Source organism: Garra rufa, chromosome 11, assembly GCF_049309525.1.
Source record: "Garra rufa chromosome 11, GarRuf1.0, whole genome shotgun sequence".
In the NCBI taxonomy this organism is placed as follows: Eukaryota; Metazoa; Chordata; class Actinopteri; order Cypriniformes; family Cyprinidae; genus Garra; species Garra rufa.
In genome coordinates this window covers 48723777-48749781 of record NC_133371.1, presented here as the reverse complement: position 1 = coordinate 48749781, position 26005 = coordinate 48723777, and the positions used below count along the sequence as shown (strand labels likewise).

Sequence of the window (26005 nt, the reverse complement as noted above, 5' to 3'; positions counted from 1 at the left end):
TATATATAATCATTATATATCATAATATATATAAAATCATCATTTATTGGGTAACCCTAACCCTTATATGTTAACTTAAAAAAATTAAATAAATTTTTTTTTTCAGTTGTTGTTTTTAAAAGCATCTTTTTGATTGTTTTAAAAAGTTACGTTTATTTATTATTTATTTATTTTAGATTTTTAAATTTCTCCTTGTAAATTATGAAACTTAATGTGTCCCTCATTTTTCATGGCACTACTGAAACAGTGTATGTTATAGTCTATTGGGTGTAGGGCTGCAACTAACGATTATTTTAATAATCGATTAATCTGTCGATTATTTTTTCGATTAATCGATGAATCGGATAAATAAAAAAAAACAAGGGATTTACAACCCTTTATTCAAAAACAGAACTAAAATCTTTAGAAAGTGCACGAACATGTTGCTCCTTGAACTGTTATAATAATAATAATAAAATAAAAATGGACTAACACAAAAAACATAGACATGTATGCTTTACATCTGCCAAATATATAGACTAAATAAACTAAAATTACTATCCGTCAAGACAGCGGCTTGCTGTGGTGTACATGCTGCATTTCCCATCAAGAAGCCTCTCAAATTAAATTCCTCAGTGCGCATTAAAAAAGTCATGTGACTTTGCACGCTGGAACGGGATAATTAATTTTCTAATTTTCTGCTACATTCATTCTGCCATGGCGGTGTTTAGTGTCCTGCCATCAGCAGCGACCAGCTGGAAGAGTTCCGCATTCAAATGCACGCAAAACTGGCCTCAAAGCCCCAGCAAAAGTAATTACCATGAATGAGTCAAGGCAAAAATTAAGAAAATGTTCGAATTACTTATTAATAAACTAGTATTTTCTGATTCAGTGTTGCAAAGATGAAATTGACGATCCTGCTATCTGCTCATTAATGCCTAATGCATCTTTATGGATTAGCTAATGAAAGAGTTTTGTTTTCGATTTTAATTATTTCGTTTTATAGTAAAATAATAATTTAAAGCTTTCTATAGATATTGTGTTTGTGAGGCAATTACCTGGGTTTCGGTTAATTATTGTGAAGCGCTCCTGTTTAAACCAAAGATATCAAGCGTATTCTGTTTGTTTTCTTTAAGAGCACATGTTGTTGATACTGTGAGTACACACAAACTAAGGTAGACCCTTTACAGTTCCGGCCCGGGTGGTAAATTACTCTTACCTTTATGAGCAAAAAAGAAATTCCACATTGCACGTCTCCACTGCAAAGCGCGCTTCTCTCCGCACAAACTTTGGATTTATATTGATTGAATGATTAAACTAATATTGTGATATGTTTTAAGTTTTTTATATCAATGGATTTTAATTTAAATCGCGATGAATTAAGCAGGCTTTTGATCTGTCTGCCGCTGTTTGCTAGGTATAACTTTAAAAAACAAAAACTTGAATTTTACAAACAAAAAGTGTTCCAAATATATCTCTAAATTAACTTTATAAACTAAAGGAACGAAAATAAATGTAATCACTTTGCTATTAAAATCAGCAGCTGTGTAATGAGGAAGAGAAAGAGAAAAAAAGACAGTCGGACTGGAAATTCAGTCGGCCAAAAATTCATGAGCTGTCGGACATTTTTGCAAGGAATGTTTGTTTAATAACCTTTATAATATTCTTAGGCTACTTTCTTAATTAAATATATTATTTCTTTGATTTATTTTAGCGTTTTTAGGCTGCTTGTTCGCTGACTGAAGTGTAGGCTATATATAAAAAAACAACGTGCCACCCTCACAGCCCTATTCAAACCTGAGACGATTTCACCTCAGCAGAGCTCCTCTTTCTCCTTACGGTTGTGGTATGTTTTCGACACATTATACAGACAGACAGTGTTACAAAAACTATAGAAGTAGTTTTCTCCATCTCCACTATCCAACGACCCGTACAGCAGCTGTTTTGCGATCGAGCATTGGCTGCTGTGAAAGTACGCTAGCCATAGTAGGCTTAAATATCAAACATGTTTGATATAAATCGGGGCAGCATATATATATAATGTAGAAACGGTGCTTTATGCTCAAATGTTCCAGTTTTGCGCATAAGTTAAATTCGCATTTTTGGATGGAAACACAGCTTATGAGGTGCCGAACTCTGCTGGCATCAGTGCGGGAGAGAGACCGAATGTGTCCACTCCGCTCTGCGCTCAATTTTTTTAAATATATATAATAACAACCAAATGTCTCTGCGTCGCGCGACACAACGAATCGATTATGAAATCCGTTGCCAACGCTTTTAGTAATCGATTTTTATCGATTTTATCGATTCGTTGTTGCAGCCCTAATTGGGTGAGACTGATTTTAACTAAACCCATAAATTTATCATCAGAAAAATAATCCTGTATCCCTCTCTCTCATAACTGTGAGTAGATAGGTCTCATCATTTTGAGGTAAATGTGTTCAAAAGTCTGACAAATCTGTATGGAACTTTGAGGAACGTCACTACAATTAAGCAATTCTGCAATTAAGAACAGTTTTTTGGGAGTTATTCAATAACATTTAGTTTTTATATGTATACAACTGTTCAGAACTGTGCTGGCTAACCATGTGCTGATTTGGATTTTTGAGCTGGGTTTAAAAGTATCTAAAATTGTCACTACTGAAACATTTGGTGGAGTGACATCTTCGTTTTTTGGGTGTTATCCCATAGAATTGTCACTACCAAAACAGTAATGAGTGAAACATGCCACCATTATTTCGGTAGTGACAAAAGGGAACACAGAATCCTCATATTTGGGGGAAATAAACAAAATCTTAATACAATTAAGCAATTTTTTTTTGTATTTTACTAAAAAAAAAGTAGTATTTTAGTAAGCAAAAAGTAAGCAAAAAAAAATCTTATTCCAAACAGAAAACAAGATTATTTTTCTTACCCCATTGGCAGATTATTTAGCTTGTTTCAAGCAAAAACGCATTTAATTTTGACTTGTTTTTTCTGAAAACGACAATAATTTTTACTCGTCTAGAAAATCCCCTCTTTGATTTAAGAATTTTTAGATATTTTGGCTGGAAACAAGACAAAAAAATCTAAGCAAGAAAAGCATTTTTTGCAGTGTAATGAATTCCTAACTTTGAAATCAATATGATCAACTTGTTGCCTTTTACAAAGCAAATTTAAATTCAAAATACAAGAAATCTCATAAATTACATTTGAAATATTGTTAAAATGTCAATGTCGAATTTTTTATAAAATAATAAAAATATATATTTACAATCTAGATGTAAGCTAAATCTTAATAGGTCAATATAACCATTTTAATATCACCAGATTAATTTAATATCACTGTGTTTCGGTAGTGACAAATTTGGGAAGATGACAAATATTTCAGAACTTTTTTTAAAATGCAATATGAGAATAAACTGCACAATTATTAGAAATGTGTATCTTGGATACAATTTGCAACATACAATGTTTTGAAAAAAGACATTTGGACCAGTTTTGTAGAATGCCCCATATGTATTTGTTAATGAGTATGTTATAATTATTGTTAATGATTATTATTATTATTATAGTTGTTGGTATAGTTATCATTCTCTGGTGTTTTGTTTGTTTCTCTCAGCGGAGTACAGGGTTCTGTGTCCTGGAGGGGAAGGATTCCGACCCAATCCCATCACTGTCATACTAGAGGGTACATCTACAACACACACACACACACACACACACACACACACACACACACACACACACACACACACACACACACACACACTCGCACTCACACACACACACACACACACACACACACACACACACACACACACACACACACACACACACACACACACACACACACACTCGCACTCACACACACACACACACACACTCGCACTCACACACACACACACACACACACACACACACACACACTCGCACTCACACACACACACACACACACACACACACACACACACACACACACACACACACACACACACACACACACTCTCTCACATCCGTCCTCCAGTGCTGCATGCTGACCTCTCTGTCTGTGTGTCAGATATCAACGAGTGTCAGGAGCTGCCTGGTCTGTGTCAGGGAGGAAACTGCATCAACACATTTGGCAGTTTTCACTGTGAATGTCCGAAAGGTTTTGCACTCAATGAAGACACCAGAATCTGTGAAGGTCAGTCCGACTTCCTCTTTCACACACTCTCTCTGTCTCTCTCTCTAAGTCAGCTTTACGTATATAGTGCTTTTACAATTTCAAAGTTTTTGAAGCATCATTATATTTATATTGTGATTAAAGTTTTGATGAATTGTGTGTAGATGTGAATGAGTGTGAGCGTCCTGGCATCTGTGGTCCGGGTCAGTGTTACAACACCATTGGGAACTACACCTGCATCTGCCCTCCGGAGTACATGCAGATCAACGGAGGAAACAACTGCATGGGTGAGTCACGCTACACGCCCCACGCCGGCGGTGGCCTTCAGAGCTGACTGTGATGCGTTTGTTGTGCTGTGTGCTCAGATATGCGCAAGAGCTTGTGCTACAGGAACTACTACTCTGATAACGCCACATGTGATGGAGAGCTGAACTTCAACATGACCAAGAAGTTCTGCTGCTGCTCGTACAACATCGGCCGGGCCTGGAATAAACCCTGCGAGCAGTGTCCCGTCCCCAGCACCAGTGAGACACACATTTATTCATTCATTTATTTATTCAGCACATGATGAATACAACAAAATATCTGAGGAGGAATAAAAAATCTGAGGAGAGATTGACATGAGAAGAGCAAAGTTTTACACATTTATACGTCTAGAAGAGTACAGGCTAGAATAGAGAAGGGTTGGAGAAATATTGCAATGCAAGAGATGAGTTTTTAGGCATTTCTTGAATATAGTCAGGTTTTTGCACATAAACCACAGTCTTTATGAAGTTTAGGACTATAAAAAAAGAACTTTGTATCACTGAGAGAAAAGTCAGAATTGCAAGATTGTATCACACAATTTTAAGAAAAAAAGTCAAAATTGCAAGAACAAATGTCAGAATTGCAGGAAAAAAGTCAGAATTGCAAGTTTCTATCATGCAATTATGAGGAAAAAAAGAATTGCAAGAAAAAATGTCAGAATTGCACGTTTGTATCACGTAATTATGAGAAAAGTCATAATTTCAGGAAAAAAAGACAGAATTGCAAGTTTGTATCACAATTCTGAGGAAAAAAGAAAAAAGTCAGAATTCCAAATTTGTGTCATGCAGTTATGAGAAAAAAGGTCAGAATTGCAAGAACAAATGTCAGAATTGCAGGAAAAAAGACAGAATTGCAAGTTTGTATCACAATTCTGAGGAAAAAAGTCAGAATTGCAAGAAAAAAGTCCGAATTCCAAATTTGTGTCGTGCAATTCTGAGAAAAAGGTCAGAATTGCAAGAAAAAAGCCAGAATTGCAAGTTTGTATCACGTAATTCTGACAAAAAAAAGAATTTCAGGAAAGAATTCAGAATTTCAAGTTTGTATCAGAATTTTGAGGAAAATAAAGAATTGTAAGTTTGTATCACACAATTCTGAAGAAAGTGTCAAAATTGCAAGAAAAAAGTCAAATTTCTTCCGACATACTGACAAACATACACAGTCATGACCGTAACGCTATTCTCTGCTTCAGATGAGTTCGCTGTGCTGTGTGGAAGTGAGAGACCTGGATACTTCATTGACATTTACACCGGTCAAGTCATTGGTAAACACACAGACTCATTCAAAGACATTCAAACACAGTTCTGTGTCTTCGAGACTTCACATCCATCCTCTGTGTGTGATCCGCAGACATCGACGAGTGCCGTGAGATTCCTGGAGTGTGTGATAACGGCGTGTGTATCAACATGATCGGCAGTTTCCGCTGTGAATGTCCGATGGGTTTCGTCTATAATGACAAGCTGCTGATCTGTGAGGGTAAGAGCTCTAAATATCTGTTTATTTGAGATTGTCATATGTTTGCATATATGTCTGTCAACTTGTTATGAAAACAGCGATGTCTGTTAGCAATTTAAAACCTTAATTTGTGACATTTCTTTGTTCTATATCCATAAACAAACACTGTAATATAGTCAAACATATTACTGAAGCGTTGATATGAGTGTATTTGATCAAATAAGAGTCCAAATAAGGCCCCTTGAGAGACTGAAGATCTGCAATAATGAACAAAATATGTGACAGGATTACCAATCTGTGTTATTTACGCTCAACCCTCTGTGAATGATGTGTGTGCAGATATTGATGAGTGTCAGAACGGGCCGGTGTGTCAGCAGAACGCTGTCTGTCTGAACGTTCCTGGAAGTTTCCGCTGTGAGTGTAAATCTGGATATCGGCAAACTCCCACCCAGCAGTGTGTCGGTGAGTGTGTGTGTGTGTAATGAAGATGTCCCATCTCATAATGCTCATAGTTTATGTGTAATGATGATGATGATGATGATTGACTCTTCTTCTTTCAGATCGTAATGAGTGTACTGAGAATCCAAACATCTGCAGTCCGGGTCAGTGTATTGACATGGTGGGTAGCTATCGCTGCATCTGCCCCAACGGCTTCAAATCCACACCAGACCTGTGTATCGGTGAGAGATCAGCCTTAAACACCTGTCTGTCTGTCTGTCTGTCTGTCTGTCTGTCTGTCTGTCTGTCTGTGGTACATCCTCATGTAGATAACAAAACAAATACATGTGTTCATAACTAACTGCCCATCTGTGGTCTGTGTTCATAGCCAGCCAATAGTCTGTGGTCTGTTCATGTTCATAACTAACTAACTAACTAACTAACTAACTAACTAACTAACTAACTAACTAACTAACTAACTAACTAACTAACTAACTAACTAACTAACCATCTGTGGTCTGTGTTCATAACTAACTTACTAACTAATCGCCTGTGGTGACAATGTGTGTTCATAGCTAGCCAACAGTCAGTGGTCTGTTCATGTTCACAACTAACTAACTAACTAACTAACTAACTGACTGACTGACTGACTGACTGACTGACTAACTAACTATCTATGGTCTATGTTCATAATTAACTAGTAGCCTGTGTTCATAACTAACTAACTAACCAACCAACCAACCAACCAACCATTTGTGGTCCGTTCATAACTAACTGACCACCTGTGGTCTGTGTTAATAACTAACCAACAGTCTATTGTTTGTGTTTATGTTCATAACTAACTAAATAACTGACTAACTATCTAACTAACTAACCATTTGTGGTCTGTTTATAACTAACCAACAGTCTGTGGTCTGTGTTTGTGGTCATAACAACTAACTAACTAAATGTCTGAGGTCTTTTCATAACTAACTGACCATTTGTGTTTATAGCTAACCAACAGTCTGTGGTCTGTGTTCATAACTAACCAACAGTCTGTGGTCTGTTCATGTTCATAACTAAATAACTGACTAACTAACCGACTGTGTTCATAACTAACTGGCAGTCTGTGTTCATAACTAATTAACTAACTACCCATTTGTGGTCTGTTCATAACTAACTGGTGGTCTGTGTTCATAACTAACTAACCATCTGTGGTTTGTTCATAACTAATGATCATCTGTGGTATGTGTTCATAACTAACCAACAGTCTGTAGCCTGTATTCATGTTCATAACAACTAACTACCTGTTTGTGGCTGTGTTCATAACTAACTGGTGGTCTGTGTTTATAACTAACTAACTAACTACCTACCCGTTTGTGGTCTGTTCATAACTAACTGACCGTCTGTGGTCTGTGTTCCTAACCAACCAACAGTCAGTCGTCTGTTCATGTTCATAACTAAAACTAACCATCTGTGGTTTGTTTATAACTAATTATAATCTGTGGTATGTGTTCTTAACTAGCCAACAGCCTGTGGTCTGTATTTATGTTTATAACAACTAACTAACCATCTGTGGTCTGTGTTCATAACTAACTAACTAACTACCCATTTGTGGTCTGTTCATGTTCATGACTGACTAAAACTAACTAACCATCTGTGGTCTGCGTTCATAACTAACTGGCGGTATGTGTTTATAACTAACTAACTAACCATCTGCGATCTGTGTTCATAACTAACTGGTGGTTTGTGTTCATAACTAATTAACTAACTACCCGTTTGTGGTCTGTTCATAACTAACTAACCGTCTGTGGTCTGTTCATGTTCATAACTAATTGACTGACTAACTAACCGTCTATGTTCATAACTAACTGGCAGTCTGTGTTCATAACTAATTAACTAACTACCCGTTTGTGGTCTGTTCATAGCTAACTGCCCATCTGTGTTCATAGCTAACCAAACAGTCTCTAGTCTGTGTTCATGTTCATGACTAAGGGACTAACTAACCGTCTGTCTTTAATAACTAACTGGCAGCCTGTGTTCCTAACTAATTAACTAACTACCCATTTGTGGGCTGTTCATAACTAACTGACCACCTGTGTTCATAACTAACCAACAGTCAGTGGTCTGTTCACGTTCATAACTAACTAAAACTAATTGATCATCTGTAGTCTGTGTTCATAACTAATTAACTAACTACCCGTTTGTGGTCTGTTCATAACTAACTAACCGTCTGTGTTCATAACTAACCAACAGTCAGTGGTCTGTTCATGTTCATAACTAACTAAAACGAATTAATCATCTGTGGTCTGTGTTCATAACTAATTAACTAACTACCCGTTTGTGGTCTGTTCATAACTAAATAACCGTCTGTGGTCTGTGTTTATAACTAACCGTCTGTGGTCTGTTTTAATGTTCATAACTGACTAACTAACTGTCTGTGGTCTGTGTCCATAACTAACTAACTAACCAACCATCTGTGGCCTGTTCATAACTAACTGTCCGTCTGTGATCTGTGTTCAGATGTGGACGAGTGTGAGCGTCAGCCGTGTGGAAATGGAACCTGTAAGAACACTGTGGGCTCCTACAACTGTCTGTGTTACCCAGGATTCCAGCTGTCACACAACAACGACTGCATCGGTACACACACACACACACACACACACACACACACACACACGTGTTAACGAATGATGTTTCAATGATGATACTGTTTTCTTTGACTGTATTTCCTGTTGACGTGAAGCACGAATGGCTGTTATGTTGAAGTTTATAAATAAGCATAGAATATTTATGAATTCCGCAGCAGACAGACATGTGTTTGTATGTTAACTGCTCTGTTTTGTTCGTGTGGTTCAGACACAGACGAGTGCTCATCTCTCCGAGGCTTGTGTCGGAACGGAAACTGCATCAACACGGTGGGCTCGTTTGTGTGCGTGTGTCTGGACGGCTATAAACTCTCTCCTGATGGCCGGACGTGTGTGGGTGAGTCCTGAATCCGCTCCGCTGGACCTCCAGCCATATGTTTGTGTGTGTTTGTGTTTACATCACCTCTCTTCTGTTCAGACATCAACGAGTGTTTGATTAACCCTGGCACCTGCGGTCCGGGAACGTGCCAGAATCTGGACGGCTCCTACAGGTGCATTTGTCCTCCTGGATACTTCCTGCAGAACGACAGGTGTGAAGGTCAGTGAGGTTCAGGACGATGGTCACGGATCACTAGGCATCACTAGTTCTAGTGCTCTCAGCGATGTGCTCAAACCGCTGCTGTGTGTGTGTTTGCTCAGATATCGACGAATGCACTCAGACTCCAGAGATCTGCATCTTTGGCAAGTGCGTGAACACTCCAGGGAGCTTCAGGTGCGAGTGTCCCGAGGGATTCCAGCTGTCCTCAAATGGAAAGAGATGTGTGGGTGAGTTATCGCAGATGCATCCCACCATTCCCCCAGTATTCTTTCCACAGACTCCAATACACAAGCTGCTGAAAACATGATGCTGCAGGTCATCAGTCAGGAAGCTCGTCATGTTTAATGATTTGTTCCTCATGAAGTAGGAAGGGAAATGTTCTTTTATTGTCTTTCACTCACTCATACTTTCCATTCTGTGTGAGTGTTTAGAGGGTGGAAAGGGTTCTGCAAATGAAAAACAGGCCTCAGGGAATAACAGAAACACAGATGCCCATCTCTTTCTCAACCGCACACACTCACACACACCTACTCCGCTATCACAACTGAGTCATTCTATAAACTGCTCTATATACAGTTAGTGATAAATCCTATTTTTGCAATATATTTTTTATTTATTTATTTAAAAAATATGTAATTTCTATACCAAAACTACATATTTTACAGTCACCGGTATGCAGATTGATCATAAATGCATTGTTCACAAACTAATATCTACCACAGTTTTATCACAGGTAGAATGCTAAATGTTTCACTACAAGCATTTCAGTCAAATGGAATTTATGCAATAAAACTTTAAACCCACGGGAGAAAACCAACCCGGCGCAACAGTTTAAAATCAGCCCAATTCTGTGGAAAAAATGTGGATCTGGCATCCCTACGTTCATCACCAGCTTCATCCAAAGATATTTAAATACTCTGCAAATTGATAGCAACACTAGTAACACTAACCAAGCCACAAACTTGCTAATCATGTTAGACACATGCTAACAACATGCTAGTAACATGATAATCATGCTAGTAACATGCTAATTCATGTTAAATCATGCCAGCGGCATGTTAAACCATCTTAAATCATGCTAGCAACATGCTGATTTATGCTAGAAACATGCGTGTGTTCCCACTCTGTGCCAAACTTCAATGTCAACAATTAAATTCAAACTTTAAGCTTTTAGAAGTTATTTTAAACTTTCAGACAAGGCTTTCTCAAGCCAACTTCAAAGTTTGTCTACAAACTTTATTCATCTCGTTTTTTTTTTTTTAATTATTATTTCTGTTTGCCAACTCAATTTTATATGTGTAGTTATTTTCAATCATACATGTTTCCATTCAAGAAAGAAGGAGCTTTATTCTTTCTGAAATAGCTTTTCTCAAATGATTCTTCTCAGTTGACTCTAACTAAATGATTCTTCTGAACTGACTCTTCACAGATGGTTCTTCACAAATTCTTCTTCTCCAGTGATTCTGAGAATAATACTAATTGGCAGCTTTACACAAAATATTAACGTCTGTTTGTCCTCATCAGATATTCGTGTGAATTACTGCTACACTAAGTTCGAGAACGGACGCTGTCAGGCTCCGAAGCCCTTCAACACCACTAAAGGTGCCTGCTGCTGCAGCGGGATGCCGGGTCAGGGATGGGGCGACCCCTGCGAGATCTGCCCCTCTCCAGAAGAGGAGGGTGAGTGCAAACACACACACACACACACACACACACACACACACACACACACACACACACACACACACACATATGATGTGATGGCAGTAATATTTATTGTGTTTGTGTTTCAACAGCATACAAAGCTCTGTGTCCTGCTTCTGGTAAAATCATCACTATAGACGACACGGCTGTGGGTGAGTGTCACTGTATCAGACATGCACACGCGTGTTGGTGAGCACAGGCTGATCAATCGTGTGTTTCAGATCTGGACGAGTGCACAGAAAACCCCGGCATCTGCAAAAACGGCCACTGCATCAACACGGACGGGACGTTCCGCTGCGAATGTCCGTTCGGCTACCGGCTCGACTTCACCGGGATCAACTGCGAAGGTTTTAAACCGATCGTTTCCAGTCGTCTTTACTTCTATTCATCAATTATGAAACAAGTTCAATTTCAGCTGTAAAGCAGCTTTATATCATTCATAGCAATTCAGTTCATTGCTGATTCAGACTAATTTGATCTAGTTCAGTTCAGTGCTGAATCAGTTCAGTTCGATGTAGATTTAAATCAGTTCACTGTTGATTCAGTTCTGTTCTATGTTGATTTATTTTGGTTTATTCAGGGCTCTACATTTACTTTTAAAAAATGTAGGAGCACAGGCAATTCTAAAACAAACACATTCTAAACGATAATAAAAAGGTGATATTTGACTCCTTAAAGCGATTTACAGGGGAGTTTTGTTTTTACCTTTGTAATGGCATTTTTCCAACTTTATTAAAAGTATATAATATGAAAAATATATATATTTTTAAGCTTTTTAAAAATGTCTAATTAAAACAACAATTAATAGCAAGTAGGATAAGAATAAGTTACCAATAAAATGAAATCAGTATTAACTAATTTGTACTACAGAGGTGGCACAGAAGAACACAAAAGTGTCTTGTATTTTCTTGTTTAATAAGGGTTAGAGGTGGCATGAGTGCAATCAAATTCATAAATTCATGTTGAGATTAATATTTTAGATACAAGTTTGAATATAGAGATATTAAATGATTTAAATAACTGAAAAGATACTTTAAAAATGAAACTAAATCTGCCAGCAGGTGGCGGCAAGTCACTGATTTAATACTGAATCATTCATTCATTTTCGTTTGAACAGCTGATTCATTCAGGAATAAAGCAAGTGACTGTCTTTATGAATGGGAAATTGAATCATTTCACTAGATTTGTATAAAAACACCACTGTGTTTGAATGGAGATGCGCAGCGGCTCAGTTGTGACTTGTTTCAGGCTATTTTTGATGATGATGAAGTAGAGCAAAATCAGGCAATGGTGTTATAGTCAGACAATGTAAGTCACTTAATATTAACTTCTTATTTAACTGCTGTATTAAATCAATATCTCACTTACACTCATCTTAGTTGATCGTGATCTCACAAAGTTCGATTATAATCAATCAGCTCTCTCCACTGCACCATCAATCTCTTATTTACACTCTCTCTACACTTTTTTCATGAAAGGATTTATTGAGATATGTCTGTGATACATTACTCAACATTGCAAAAAACACAAATATGCTGATCGGGTCAGTCTCACATGGAGCTCCTAAATTATTTTTCATAGTCGCATGCAGTATTTTTCAGTCGCAAATGCGAGTGAAATGGTCTCAGTGTAGAGCCCTGTCATTATTGATTCAGTTGAAGTAAATGATGATGTTTTGTTCTTTGTTTGTTCCAGATAAATCAATATTATTGTTAGTTCATAAGCGTGTGATCAGGCTGGATGTGGAGTGTGTTAAACATGAGCTGACGTGTGTTTTCTGCATTCTCCATCATCAGACACGAACGAGTGTGAGCTGGGGAACCCGTGTGGGAACGGCACTTGCACAAACGTGGAGGGAGCGTTTGAGTGCAGCTGTGACGAGGGGTTCGAGCCCGGACCCATGATGACCTGTGAAGGTCAGTGATGAGCTGCTGCTGTAGTTACTCCTACAGAACTGCTGGTGTTCCTGTAGGCCGCTTTCACACTCATGCTCACTTTGTTCATTCATTCTGAAACCCAGTTTGATTCAGACTATATCAGTTTTGATCCACTGTATATTTGCAGAATCATCAGGAGTGTCACTGTGAGTACTAGCAGCTGATCTAAATCTAATGCAGGGTTTCCGCGGGGTCTTAAAAAGTCTTAAAAAGTCTAAAATTTAAAAATCAAAATTTTAGGCCTTAAAAAGTCTTAAATTCGCTGTTCTAGGTCTTAAATAATTTTACACAGGTCTTATTTTTCCGATGTCCATGTAACGCTACCTCTAATGCTCATCTAAATTCTCTTTCTGTTGTTTCCGTGGTGTTGTAGTTCTTTATTTCACTATTCCAAATATAATTTGCTGAATTTAAACTACAAATGAGACCAGCATGCAATAGCCAATCAGCTTTCTGTTATTGGCGCGAGTCTCTCTCGGATTGTACCGCAGAAGTCAAATGGATTTAATTTTTTAGCTATGAGGAAGTGCAAGTTTAGCGATACTGGGCTTGGAAAAACTGAATATAGGGCTTGGCTAAGGCCAGTTGCTAACAACTGTAGATGTTTTTTTCCCTCTGTGGAAGTTACTGCGTCTTCAGACAGAATCGCAGTATTTATATAACATTTCTAATATATATATTTATAAATCAATAAATGTATTTAAAACATTAATCTCACTTTTAATTTTGCAGTGTAAATTATGTAATCTCACTGCTAACAGACATTTAGAATTTATTGATAAATTCATAAAATAAATTTCAAAGGTACGCATACATTTCAAAAGTAAAAAAAAAAAAAATCGCTTCAGAATTTTTTTTTTACATCAGATATTTCTAGTGGTACTTTTATGGGGATATTTTGTGTGGAATAGTATCTGCTGATATGGAAAGTTCACTGTATATCGTAGTAATAAATTTAATTTATGACAGCCATGAAATTTTGTTTACTTTTTACATTAAACACATTAAGTATCACATATGCATGTAATATAATATCTATTTCCATTACAGGTTTAGGTCTTAAATTTCATATAAGGTGGTATTAAAAAGGTCTTAAAAAGTCTTAAATTTCAATTGTTCATATCTGCAGAAACCCTGTAATGGTTTTTCAAATTTTTGTTTAAAAATTTGACACCATGAATATAGCCATGCAAGTTGAAAATAAATTATTATTTGAACGATTATTTGAGTGCAGTTTACAAGAATAATATACAAGGTTCGTACAAGGTGCTTAAATTGCTAAAAGTACTTGAATCTGACTTTTTGGAATATAAGGCCCTTAGCAATATTCCTAGAGAGGTACTTGAAAAGTGATTGAATTATTGAAAGACAATGCATCTATAAAATAAGTGTTTGAATTTTTTTAATTAGCACATATCTTTTCACGCAAAATAAAAAAAAATAAAAAAAACATTTGTCATAAATCTATTGAGCTATACCAAACTGCAAAAAATGCTTTTCTTACTTAGATTTTTTTCGTCTTGTTTTCAGCCAAAACATCTAAAAATTCTTGAATCAGGAAGGATTTTCTAGACAAGTAAAAATTATTACCTTGTTTTTAGTAAAAAACAAGTCAATAAGTCAACAAGTTTTATGTTTTTGCTTAAAACAAGCAAAATAATCTGCCAATGGGCTAAGAAAAAAAATCTTATTTCAAGCAGACCACTAGATTATTTTTCTTACCCCATTGGCAGATTATTTTGCTTGTTTTAAGCAAAAACTCACTTAATTTTGACTTGTTTTTACTAAAAACAAGACACAAATTTTTACTTGTCTAGAAAGTCCTTGCTGATTCAAGAATTTTTAGATGTTTTGGCTGGAAACTAGACAAAAAATCTAAGTAAGAAAAGCATTTTTTGCAGTGCCATGTAAACGAGGCTGATAACACAGAAGGAGGAACAGATGAACTGAATCATTTAAGCTGGAACAGCTCCGATTGATTCAAACTTCTGACTTCTTTTCATTTGAAGTGATTCACTTGCAAAATCCAGATCAAATTAAAAGAGCCATTCATTTTTGAATTTCAACATTGTTTGTAAAGATTTTTAAAGCCATTGTGTTGCAACACGATTTACTGTTTCAAAGTAATCTAATTGGATTTCGTATCACGAATCAATTGATTTAAATCGGACCCTCAAGTCGCGTATTGCAAATCATTTGATTCAGAGCGGGTTCTTGAATCATTCCGCGAACTGAATGATTCACTATTCCGTGTTCCCAATCCTAAACTGAAATGATGGTTCGCAAATCTTTTGCTTTAGATCAAAACCAAGGAGCATGGATCGCAAATCATTTGATTCAGATCGGGACTTCGGTTTCACAAATCTTTTTTTTGTTTGTTTTTTTTAAACAATAGAAAACATCAAACCATAATTGATCTTATCTCTGATTGAAGATTAGATTAAAAATCATCATTATAACATCATAAAAAGTTAAAAGTAGCTTATGTCCTTGTTTTTTTTATTCATCTGCCCTGCATCTTGCTTTTTTAAATCCATACACTGCAAAAAAATGTTTTCGTACTTGTTTCCAGCCAAAATATCTAAAAATTCTTAAATCAAGAAGGATTTTTTAAAAGAGTAAAAATTATTGTCTTGTTTTCAGAAAAAACAAGTCAAAATTAAAAGAGTTTTTGCTTAGAACAAGCAAAATAATCTGCCGATGGGGTAAGCAAAAAAAGTCTTATTTCAAAAAGAAAACAAGATTATTTTTCTTACCCCATCGGCAGATTATTTTGCTTGTTCTAAGCAAAAACTCTTTTAATTTTGACTTGTTTTTTCTGAAAACAAGAAAATATTTTTTTACTTTTAAATCCTTGATTTAAGAATTTTTAGACATTTTGGCTGGAAACAAGACAAAAAAAATCTAAGTAAGAAAACCATTTTTTGCAGTGTAAACATGTTCTGTGTGAAGGGCCCCTTATGCTTCATTAGCCATGCTTCTGTTTATTTGGTTTTGCTATGTAATCTACATAAACATGCTCAAAATGACTGGTCTGAGGCTGAGACTAGCCTAAAATATAACTTTTTATATTAAAAACAAACAAGCAAGCCCTGCCCAGCTTTAAAAAGTAACGTAACGTAACGTAACTCAATATTGTAATGCGTTACTTTTAAAAGTAACACTTTGGTGTTTTGATTCAAATGTGATGTGTTCCTAGATATCAACGAGTGTTCCCAGAATCCTCTGCTGTGTGCATTCCGCTGCGTGAACACGGTGGGGTCGTACGAATGCAAATGTCCAGCGGGATACGTGCTGAGAGAAGACCGGCGGATGTGCAAAGGTAAAGACGACTCTTTCAGCTTCGCAAACACACACGTCATCACCTGGAAACGCTCCGCTTGTGTTTATCAGATCAGAACGAGTGCGAGGAGGGGCTGGACGACTGTGCTTCCAGAGGAATGACGTGTAAGAATCTGATCGGCACGTACATGTGCATCTGCTCGCCGGGATACACCAGACAGCCCAACGGAGACAGCTGCGTGGGTGAGCGCCTCACGTCCTGATGTTGATTGATGCTCTCTTCTGCGCTCAGACTCAGACACGTGTGTTTGCCCGCAGATCTGAACGAATGCACGGCCAAACCGGGCATCTGTGAGAACGGCCGCTGCGAGAACACGGTGGGCAGTTACCGCTGCGTCTGCGATCAGGGCTTCAATCCCAGTCCCAGCAGAACCGAGTGCATCGGTAAGACTGTGGCTCTCTGTAAGCTCACACACACATTCATAGCAGCTCAGGTGTGTTTCACTGAACTATCAGCTTTGTCTCAGATGTTCCTCTTGTAATTCCACACAAATGAGTCACTAGTCATCATCAAGTAAGAATCTAGAGCTCTAGATCTTCTCATTGGCATCTTGAGCCAATCTGAGCACAGATTTTTGAGACCTCTTCTGAAACTCTTAACTAGCTAGTTAAAGGATTAGTTCACTTCCAGAACAGAAATTTACAGATGATGTACTCAGCCCCTTGTCATCCAAGATGTTCATGTCTTTCTTTCTTCAGTGGTAAAGAAATTGTGTTTTTTGAGGGAAACATTTCAGGAATGTTCTCCATATACTGGACTTCTATGGTGTCTGTGAGTTTGAACTTACAAAATGCAGCTTCAAAGCACTCTACACTGGAAAAAAATGCTTTTCCTACTTAAATTTGTCATCTTGTTTCCAGCCAGAATATCTAAAAATTCTTAAATCTAGATTAGTATTTTCTAGATTAGTAAAAATTACTGTCTTGTTTTCAGAAAAAAACAAGTCAGAATTAACTTAGAACAAGCAAAATAATCTGCCAGTGGTGTCAGACAAAAAATCTTATTTAAAACGGAAAATGAGATTATTTGGGCTGGAAACGATGAAAAATCTAAGTAAGAAAAGCATTTTTTGCAGCGTAAATGATCTTAGCTGAGGAAAAAGGGTCTTATCTAGCGAAACGATTTGTCATTTTCTTAAAAAAAATAATATTTATACACTCTTTAACCACAAATGCTGGTCTTGTTTAGCTTTGCGATGCGCATGTGTACTCTGTTAACTCCGGTTCAAGACAGTTAGGGAATGTCGAAAAACTCACATCTCATTTCTCAGTTCACGAAGAGCTAAACAAAACAAGTTTGAGGTTAAAAAGTATACAGAGACAGAGCATCACACGTCATAATCTGAAAACAACACCCAACCGGGAAGGGAAAACAATCTAATGTTCTCCATTGACTTTTTATAAGCTGTCGACCCAAAAAACGAGTGTTTAAGGACAGAAAACTAGAGCGCAATGTGCCATTGCTCTGGGAACTCTGAGAACTACGGCCACTGGATGGAAAGTAACCGTCGACAGAAAACAATCATTATTTTTAACCATCTCAAAGGATTATTTCACCACCCTATGTAAACCTAAGAGGATGAGATACATTGAGATGATCCAACTTCAATACCCTGACATTCACAACTATCTGTGTCCTTAAATGCTCGTTTTCTTTGGTTCGACAGCTTATAAAAATGTAGTTCTGTTTTTTTTTAGCTTGTTTACTGTACACCTTGTCACATAGAAGCTTTTAGACATTGTTCTGTTTTTTGTTATAAGTCAGAAATGACAAGGAGGTAACTTCCTGCAATACAAGTCAATTGAGAGTGTTGGATTGTTTATCCCCCTGGTGTGGGCATGGCCTAAAAGCACTTAGTCTCTAAAAATTGTAAAAAAAGAAAAAAAAAAAAAAAAAGAAAATGACCAATCGTTTCACTAGATAAGTCTCTTCTTCCTCAGCTGGGATCGTTTAGAGTCCTTTGAAGCTGCATTTAAGCTGCATTTTGTAAGTTCAACCTCGCGAGCACCATAGAAGTCCACTATATGGAGAACACTCCTGAAATGTTTTCCTCAATAAACATATTTTTTTTTACGACTGAAGAAAGAAAGACATGAACATCTTGGATGACAACGGGGTGAGTACATTATCTGTAAGTTTTTGTTCCGCAAGAGAACTTGTTTTCTTGTTTTCAGCAAAAATATCTAAAAATTCTTCCATCAAGAAGGATTTTCTGGACAAGTAAAAATTATTGTCTTGTTTTCAGAAAAAAAAACAAGTCAAAATGAGTTTTTGCTTAGAACAAGCAAAGCAATCTGCCAATGGGGTAAGCAAAAAAATCTTATTAGAAACAAAACAAGATTATTTTTCTCACCCCATTGGCAGTTTCAAACTAAAACTTAATTCTGACTTTTCTTTTACTCATCTAGAAAATCCTTCTTGATTTAAGAATTTTTAGGTATTTTGACTGGAAACAAGACAAAGAAATCTAAGTAAGACTCTCAGCATCTCAAACACACTGTGTGCTCTGTGTTTCTGTCAGATAACCGTCAGGGCTTCTGCTTCCTGGAGGTTCTCCAGACCATGTGTCAGATGAGTTCCAGCAGTCGCGTCAGCGTCAGGAAGTCCGAGTGCTGTTGTGATGGGGGCCGCGGCTGGGGGCCCAACTGTGAGCTCTGCCCGCTGCCCGGGACCACGCAGTACAAGAAGATGTGCCCGCTGGGACCCGGATACACCACTGACGGCCAGGGTAAGGCCACCGGCTCTTGTGTTCATGCTGATTGAGTGTGTGTTATTTGTGTGTGGATCTGAGTATGATCTGTGTGTGTTGTGCAGATATTGACGAGTGTAAGGTGATGGGCAATCTGTGTAAGAACGGCCAGTGTCTGAACACGCTGGGCTCCTTCAGCTGCGCCTGTAAGCCGGGATACACCAGTGATATCAGCGGCACTCAGTGTGTGGGTGAGTCTCAATCTCACAAACATTTACTTTTGAAACTCTAGAGGAGCTGCGTGAGATTACTGATAACTACAGCAAATACAATAAATATACCAATAACTACAATGAAAACTGTAACAATAACTACAGCAATAATTATACTGATAGCTACAGCGAAAACTAACTGATCTTGTGTGAATATGTAGATGTGGACGAGTGTGTTCAGGCTCCTAAACCCTGTAACTTCATCTGTAAGAACACGGACGGCGGGTATCTGTGCTCCTGCCCGCGAGGATACGTGCTGCAGGACGACGCCAAGAGCTGCCGGGGTAAAACACACACACACACACACACACACACACACACACACACACACACACACACGAGAGCGGTTAGTGAGTCTAGACTAAATCTGACTTCCTCCTGCCCCAGATAAGAACAGAACACACACAAACACTCGGCTGATTAAACACACATCACATTAATGACACACAGCTCATTATTTACACCGGTGCAGCGTTACGCCTGTAGACTCAGAGCTCAGGTTCAACCAACAGGACAGTGTTAGTGTTCGCATAAATGTGTATTCTGACTCTCTGTCTCTCCAGATCTGGATGAATGCACCACCAAACAACACAACTGCCAGTTCCTGTGTGTCAACACTATCGGAGGATTCACCTGCAAATGCCCACCAGGATTCACACAACACCACACGGCCTGCATCGGTGAGAACGAACACTCACACGCACAGATACTAAATAGATGTTTACAAGGGAGGAAGCACAGTTCTGACGTCATTTGTGTAAACTAGTAGTTTAGATTTGCTACAGTGTCTAAAAGCCCTGTCAAAAAATAGGAAGAAAAATCTGTTATATACACTGCCTGTCAAAAATTTGGATTAGTAAGATTTTTTATGTAATTTAAATAAGTTTCTAATGCTCATCAAGGATGTGTTTATTTGATCAAAAATACAGAAAAAATGTAATATTCTGAAAAATTATTACGATGTAAAATAACATTCTTAATCTAATTTATTTCAGTGATCAAAGCTGAATTTTTCAGCATCATTACTCCAGTATTCAGCGTCACATGATTCTTCAGAAATCATTCTAACATGCTGATTTATTATCAATGTTCCATATATTTTTTGGGACCTGTGATACTTTTTTCAGGATTCTTTTCTGAATAAAAAGTTAAAAAGAACAGAATTTATTTATAATAGAAATCTTTTCTAACAATATACTCTACTGTTCCAAAAGTTTGGGGTCAGTCAATTTTTATTGTTTGTTTTGTTTAGTTTTTTTTTTAAGAAATTAATACTTTTATTCAGCAAATTGATAAATTGTAAATTGATAAAGTGATAGCAAAGACTTATATTGTTAGAAAAGATTTATATTTTGAATAAATGCGGTTGTTGTTTTTTTTTTGTTGTTGGTTTTTTTTTTTTTACTTTTTATTCATCAAACAATCCTAAAAAAAGTTATCACAGGTTCCAAAAAAATATGTGGTAGCACAACTGTTGCCTACATTGATAATTCTAATAATAAATCAGCATATTCAGATAAGGATCAAATTCAGCTTTGCATAACAGGAAAAAAGAATAAGTTATAAGTCTATATTTTATTTTGGGTACGTTTATTTCAAGTTACGAAGATGTTTTTATGGTTTTAGTTTTAGCTTGTTTAGCAAAAAGTTTAGCAGAGTTTCATTTGTCAGCTTGGAAATTCAGTTCATGTCATTGTTTCCCGAACAAATACCATGGTACCTGTCCAATACTCTGGTACTGCGTGCTAGTCTTGAGCAGATGTTGAGGAAGACGCTCTGATGATGTCACGTCTGCCGCTCCAGCCGTCTGGTGCCACGGTGACCCAGCTGTCAGTTGTTATGGGATGTACCGGTTCTGTTGCCATGGTTACGGCAGCTGGTGTTTAGATGTGATCCATTAGCTGAAGTAAACAGCTGTAAAACACAAACCCAGCACTGTGTCCTCAAGCACTTCCCTTTCCTGTCCCGACAGTCGCATCATGATCAACATTCATAGTTCATAGAGTGATGAAGTGTGTGTTTGACAGATAATAACGAGTGTGCCGGTGAACCGGGTCTCTGCGGTCCGAACGGAGTGTGTCAGAACAGCCCCGGAAGTTTCAACTGTGAGTGTCAGAGAGGATTCTCCCTCGACCCCAACGGACAGCATTGTGAAGGTACACAAACACAAAAATACACAGACACACACAGACACACATACATCAGAAGGTTTGACTAATACTCTGTGTGTGTGTGTCAGACATGGACGAGTGTGTGGGGAATCATCGCTGTCAGCACGGCTGTCAGAATCTGGTGGGCGGCTACAGATGCAGCTGTCCACAGGGATACCTGCAGCACTACCAGTGGAACCAGTGCGTCGGTGAGACACCTTCACCTGTCCGTCTGTCTGTCTGTTTCTCTGTCTATCTCTCCATCTTTCTGTCTGTCTGTACATTCATCTATCTGTCCACCTGTCTGTCTGTCCATCTTTTCATCTATCTGTCTGTACATTCATCTGTCTATCTGTCCGTCTGTCTGTCTGTCCATCTCTCCATCTATTTGCATGGTCGCCCATCTTTCTGTCAACCTGTCTGTCTGTCCCCTTGTTCCTCTGTCTGTCCGTCCATCTTTCCGTCTGTCCATCTGTCTGCATGTTTGCTCATCTGTCAACCTGTCTGTCTGTCCCCTTGTTCCTCTGTCTGTCCGTCCATCTTTCCGTCTGTCCATCTGTCTGCATGTTTGCTCATCTGTCAACCTGTCTGTCCATCCATCTTTCCATCTACCTGTCCATCTGTCGATCTCTCCATCCATCTGTCCATGGGTTTGTATGTTCGCCCATCTATCTGTGAACCTGTCTGTCCATCTGTCTGTCTGTCCACCTGTCTGTCCCTCTGTCTGTCCCCTTGTCCCTCTGTCTGTCTGTCCATCTGTCTGTCCCCTTGTCCCTCTGTCTGTCTGTCCATCTGTCTGTCCAACTGTCTGTCTGTCCGTCTGTCTTTCCCCTTGTCTGTCTGTCTGTCCATCTGTCTGTCCCCTTGTCCCTCTGTCTGTCTGTCCATCTGTCTGTCCCTCTGTCTGTCTGTCTGTCTGTCTGTCTGTCTGTCTGTCCGTCTGTCTGTCCACCTGTCTGTCTGTCCGTCTGTCTTTCCCCTTGTCTGTCTGTCTGTCTGTCTGTCTGTCTGTCTGTCTGTCTGTCTGTCTGTCTGTCCATCTGTCTGTCCCCTTGTCCCTCTGTCTGTCTGTCCATCTGTCTGTCCCCTTGTCCCTCTGTCTGTCTGTCTGTCTGTCCACCTGTCTGTCTGTCCATCTGTCTTTCCCCTTGTCTGTCTGTCTGTCCATCTGTCCGTCCCCTTGTCCCTCTGTCTGTCTGTCCACCTGTCAGTCTGTCTGTCCTTCTGTCTGTCCCCTTGTCCCTCTGTCAGTCTGTCCATCTGTCTGTCCTTCCCCTTGTGGGTCATTCTGTCTGTCCCACTATCCATCCATCTGTCTCTTTCCATCCGTCTGTCCATCTTTTTGTCTGGCCACTTCTCTATCTGTCTGTCTTTCCATCCGTCCATCTGTCCATCTTTCTTTCTGTCTGTCCACCTGTCCATCCGTCTGTCTTTCCATTTGTCTGTCTGTCCATCTGTCCATCTATCGGCCTGTATTTCCATCCGTCTGTCTGTCCGTCAGTCTGTCTGTCCATCCGCCTGATTTGATTCTGATTCAAGTTTTCAATTCAATTAGTCTTAATTCAGATCGCTTTGATTACAGTGTTAATTAACAACACATTTAAGAACTGCAAAATTGTATTTATTGTTAATTCAGTAATATACATGAAAGAATTTAAAACCTGAAACTTTGTTTCATATTAAATGTAACAAGTGCGGCAAATAATGTTTACATTTTGTTCACGTCTAAGAGAAGCACAAAATAAAACATTGATCCTGGGATTTAAGAATCAATATCAGTTCCTCAAAATAAGTGTTGATTCAAACAGGAAATTGATACTGTCATCCCAGTCTGTGTGTGTGAGGAAAGGGTTTTCCCATCATCCTGTGTGGGGTCTGTCAGTCTGTGACTGGACGCTCGACTCTTCCTGTGCTGATTAAAGTCTCCTGATATTTGGTGTGAATCCAGCTAGTCCTCGTGCTCCTGCAGACGCTGCGTCTGCTCGCTGACCGCCAGGGTGTAAATGTAGGTCAGCGGAGCGGCGCTGTGGGAACCGGCCTGACCTTTGACCCCGTGTGTGTCTGTGTGTCCAGATGAGAACGAGTGCCAGAACAGTCAGATATGCGGCGGCGCCTCGTGTCACAACACACTGGGCAGTTTCCGCTGCCTGTGTCCGACGGGCTTCTCCTTCGAGCAGATGTCAGGCGGCTGTCACGACATCAACGAATGCGGCTCATCGCAGAACCCCTGCACCTACGGCTGCTCCAACACCGACGGAGGATACCTGTGCGGATGCCCACCTGGATACCTGCGAGCTGGACAGGGGTCAGACTCCACACACACATAATGAAAATAAAGCTAGTTTCCTCCTAGTTTCAAATCTCTACGACTTACGATTTGTAAGTTGTCAGATTTAGGTCAGATTGCTGATCTGTGACCATTCTAACAATTGCAATAGGGTTTTGGCACTACGCACTTAAACCCCTAATAAAAATGTAGATTTACATCCATCCTCTGCTGAATTTTATTGTCTTGTTTGTTTCAGACACTGTCTGTCCAGCTCAGGTCTGCCACCCGGTGGATCTTCTCTGTCTTCTGGCGCTGATGGAGATGAGAACGCTCTCTCTCCTGAGGCCTGCTATGAGTGTAAAATCAACGGCTATCCTAAGAAGGGTCGCAAACGCAGGAACGTCAATGGAACTGAGGAGCTTCAGGTAATCCAGCGTTCACTGAGACACTTGGATTTGGATGCACCAAATTTTCGGCAACTGAAATCATTTGAATAAGCAAAAAGGCTGAATAAATGATAGCAAACAATGACGTGACGCGATCAAATAGAGGCGCGCACTAATGCAGCAAACATTGTGTGGAAGCATTTAAAACTGACGCAAAAATCATTCCAAGCAGCGACAGCGAGAGACTGTTTAGAAGCGCGTCTCATGTCTTCCAGTAGAAGAGAAAGGTTACTGTATGATGATTGAAATCATCCATTAGTCAATCAACTCCAGAACGTTCTGTTGTCTAATACACCAGACACCAATTGTGTTTATTCTGACAGTGCTGCAGCACAAAAAGCCCAAAGATGACGATCATTCACAAATCTGCTGCTGCCAGCAAAAAGTAGGACTGAGCTCTTCTTGTGGGTTTACCCACCCAATACAACATTCAGAAATGTTAGTATTGTCATTTTACTATTGTTCTGTCAAATAAAAAAATAAAATAAAATAATTCCATCAGCTCTATTAATACATTTATTCTAACATTCTCCTTTGCTCAGCAAGGCTGCATTTATTTGTAGATTAAAAACACATGCCTGATTCAAGAAGGGGCTCTTAAAATGGCCAAAGAATATTATTTGACTAACTTAATAATTTTAAGTTCAATTGTGCTTCATTGGTAGGCTATAATGTCTACTAGAATGTTAAAAATGTTCAGTGTTAAGTAAATATTTTTAAATGGCTGTTTTGTAATGGTTTTTTTTTTTAAAGCAAGACAAAACTGTAAAAAGCACATTTTGGCTATTTAACTTATGCAATGGTAAAAAAAAAAAAATTGGCAAAATACATGGGGGGAAAACACAAAAAACCGTGTTCGGTAATTGGCCTTCAGCCCAGTGTTTAATTTTCTTCAGTTTCGGCTTCGGCCAAGAATTTTCATTTTGGTGCATCCCTATATTCTGATGTTTTAAAGGAAGTCTCTTCTGCTCAGCAAGGCTGCGTTTATTTGTTCAGTAAAAAACACATGCCTGATTCAAGAGGGGGGTCTCAAAAATGGCCAGAGAATTTAATGATTAATTTTAAGTTAAGTTGTGTTTGTTGGCATGTCTACTAGAATATAAAAAATGTTCAGTGTTAAGTAAATATTTTTAAATTGTTTTGTAATTTTTTTTTTTTTTTTATACCAATAGGGCTGGACAATATATCGAACAATATTGTGAGGCGCGTTTAGTCAATGAAGCCGGTGCTTTGATTAGTAGTAAATCTCCATCACGTGCGTTCCGCTCAGGTTCCGCTGGAGCGGCAATTAATACACAGAGACGTAAATCTCTGACAAGCTACGCCATATTGAGCTTAATATTGAATGCGATGGAGATTGACTACTAATCAAAGCACCGGCATCATTGACTAAACGCGTCTCACAATATCGTTCGATATATTGTCCAGCCCTATATACCAAGCAAAATCTGTAAAAAGCACATTTTGGCTATTGAATTTATGCAATAGTGAAAAAAGTGGCAAAATACATGGGGGAAATACATGAAATATCGTGTTCAGTAATCGGCCTTTGGCCCAGTGCTTCGGCCAGAATTTTCATTTCGGTGCATCCCTATATTCTAATGTTTTAAAAGAAGTCTCTTTTGCTCAGCAAGGCTGCGTTTATTTGTACAGTAAAAACACATGCCTGATTCAAGAGGGGGTCTCAAAAATGGCCAAAACTGTAAAAAAG

General features: G+C 38.5%; 1 protein-coding gene across 1 annotated transcript in view; it reads left to right on the top strand.

Moving 5' to 3' along the window:
* LOC141345409 (fibrillin-1-like) overlaps window positions 1-26005 on the top strand; it is an 89462-nt gene that overhangs the window by 59383 nt on the left and 4074 nt on the right. Inside the window, exons 35-63 of the mRNA XM_073850260.1 lie at window positions 1555-1565; window positions 2671-2689; window positions 3581-3649; window positions 4019-4144; window positions 4288-4410; window positions 4489-4647; window positions 5619-5690; window positions 5777-5902; window positions 6221-6343; window positions 6442-6561; window positions 8822-8938; window positions 9158-9283; window positions 9365-9484; window positions 9586-9711; window positions 11009-11164; window positions 11281-11340; window positions 11410-11535; window positions 12985-13104; window positions 16325-16447; window positions 16519-16650; window positions 16726-16851; window positions 18990-19196; window positions 19283-19408; window positions 19591-19713; window positions 19993-20109; window positions 21457-21585; window positions 21669-21788; window positions 23653-23884; window positions 24105-24273. Of these exons, the coding sequence (XP_073706361.1) occupies window positions 1555-1565; window positions 2671-2689; window positions 3581-3649; window positions 4019-4144; window positions 4288-4410; window positions 4489-4647; window positions 5619-5690; window positions 5777-5902; window positions 6221-6343; window positions 6442-6561; window positions 8822-8938; window positions 9158-9283; window positions 9365-9484; window positions 9586-9711; window positions 11009-11164; window positions 11281-11340; window positions 11410-11535; window positions 12985-13104; window positions 16325-16447; window positions 16519-16650; window positions 16726-16851; window positions 18990-19196; window positions 19283-19408; window positions 19591-19713; window positions 19993-20109; window positions 21457-21585; window positions 21669-21788; window positions 23653-23884; window positions 24105-24273 (3503 nt within the window). The remainder of the gene's footprint in view (window positions 1-1554; window positions 1566-2670; window positions 2690-3580; window positions 3650-4018; window positions 4145-4287; window positions 4411-4488; window positions 4648-5618; window positions 5691-5776; window positions 5903-6220; window positions 6344-6441; window positions 6562-8821; window positions 8939-9157; window positions 9284-9364; window positions 9485-9585; window positions 9712-11008; window positions 11165-11280; window positions 11341-11409; window positions 11536-12984; window positions 13105-16324; window positions 16448-16518; window positions 16651-16725; window positions 16852-18989; window positions 19197-19282; window positions 19409-19590; window positions 19714-19992; window positions 20110-21456; window positions 21586-21668; window positions 21789-23652; window positions 23885-24104; window positions 24274-26005) is intronic.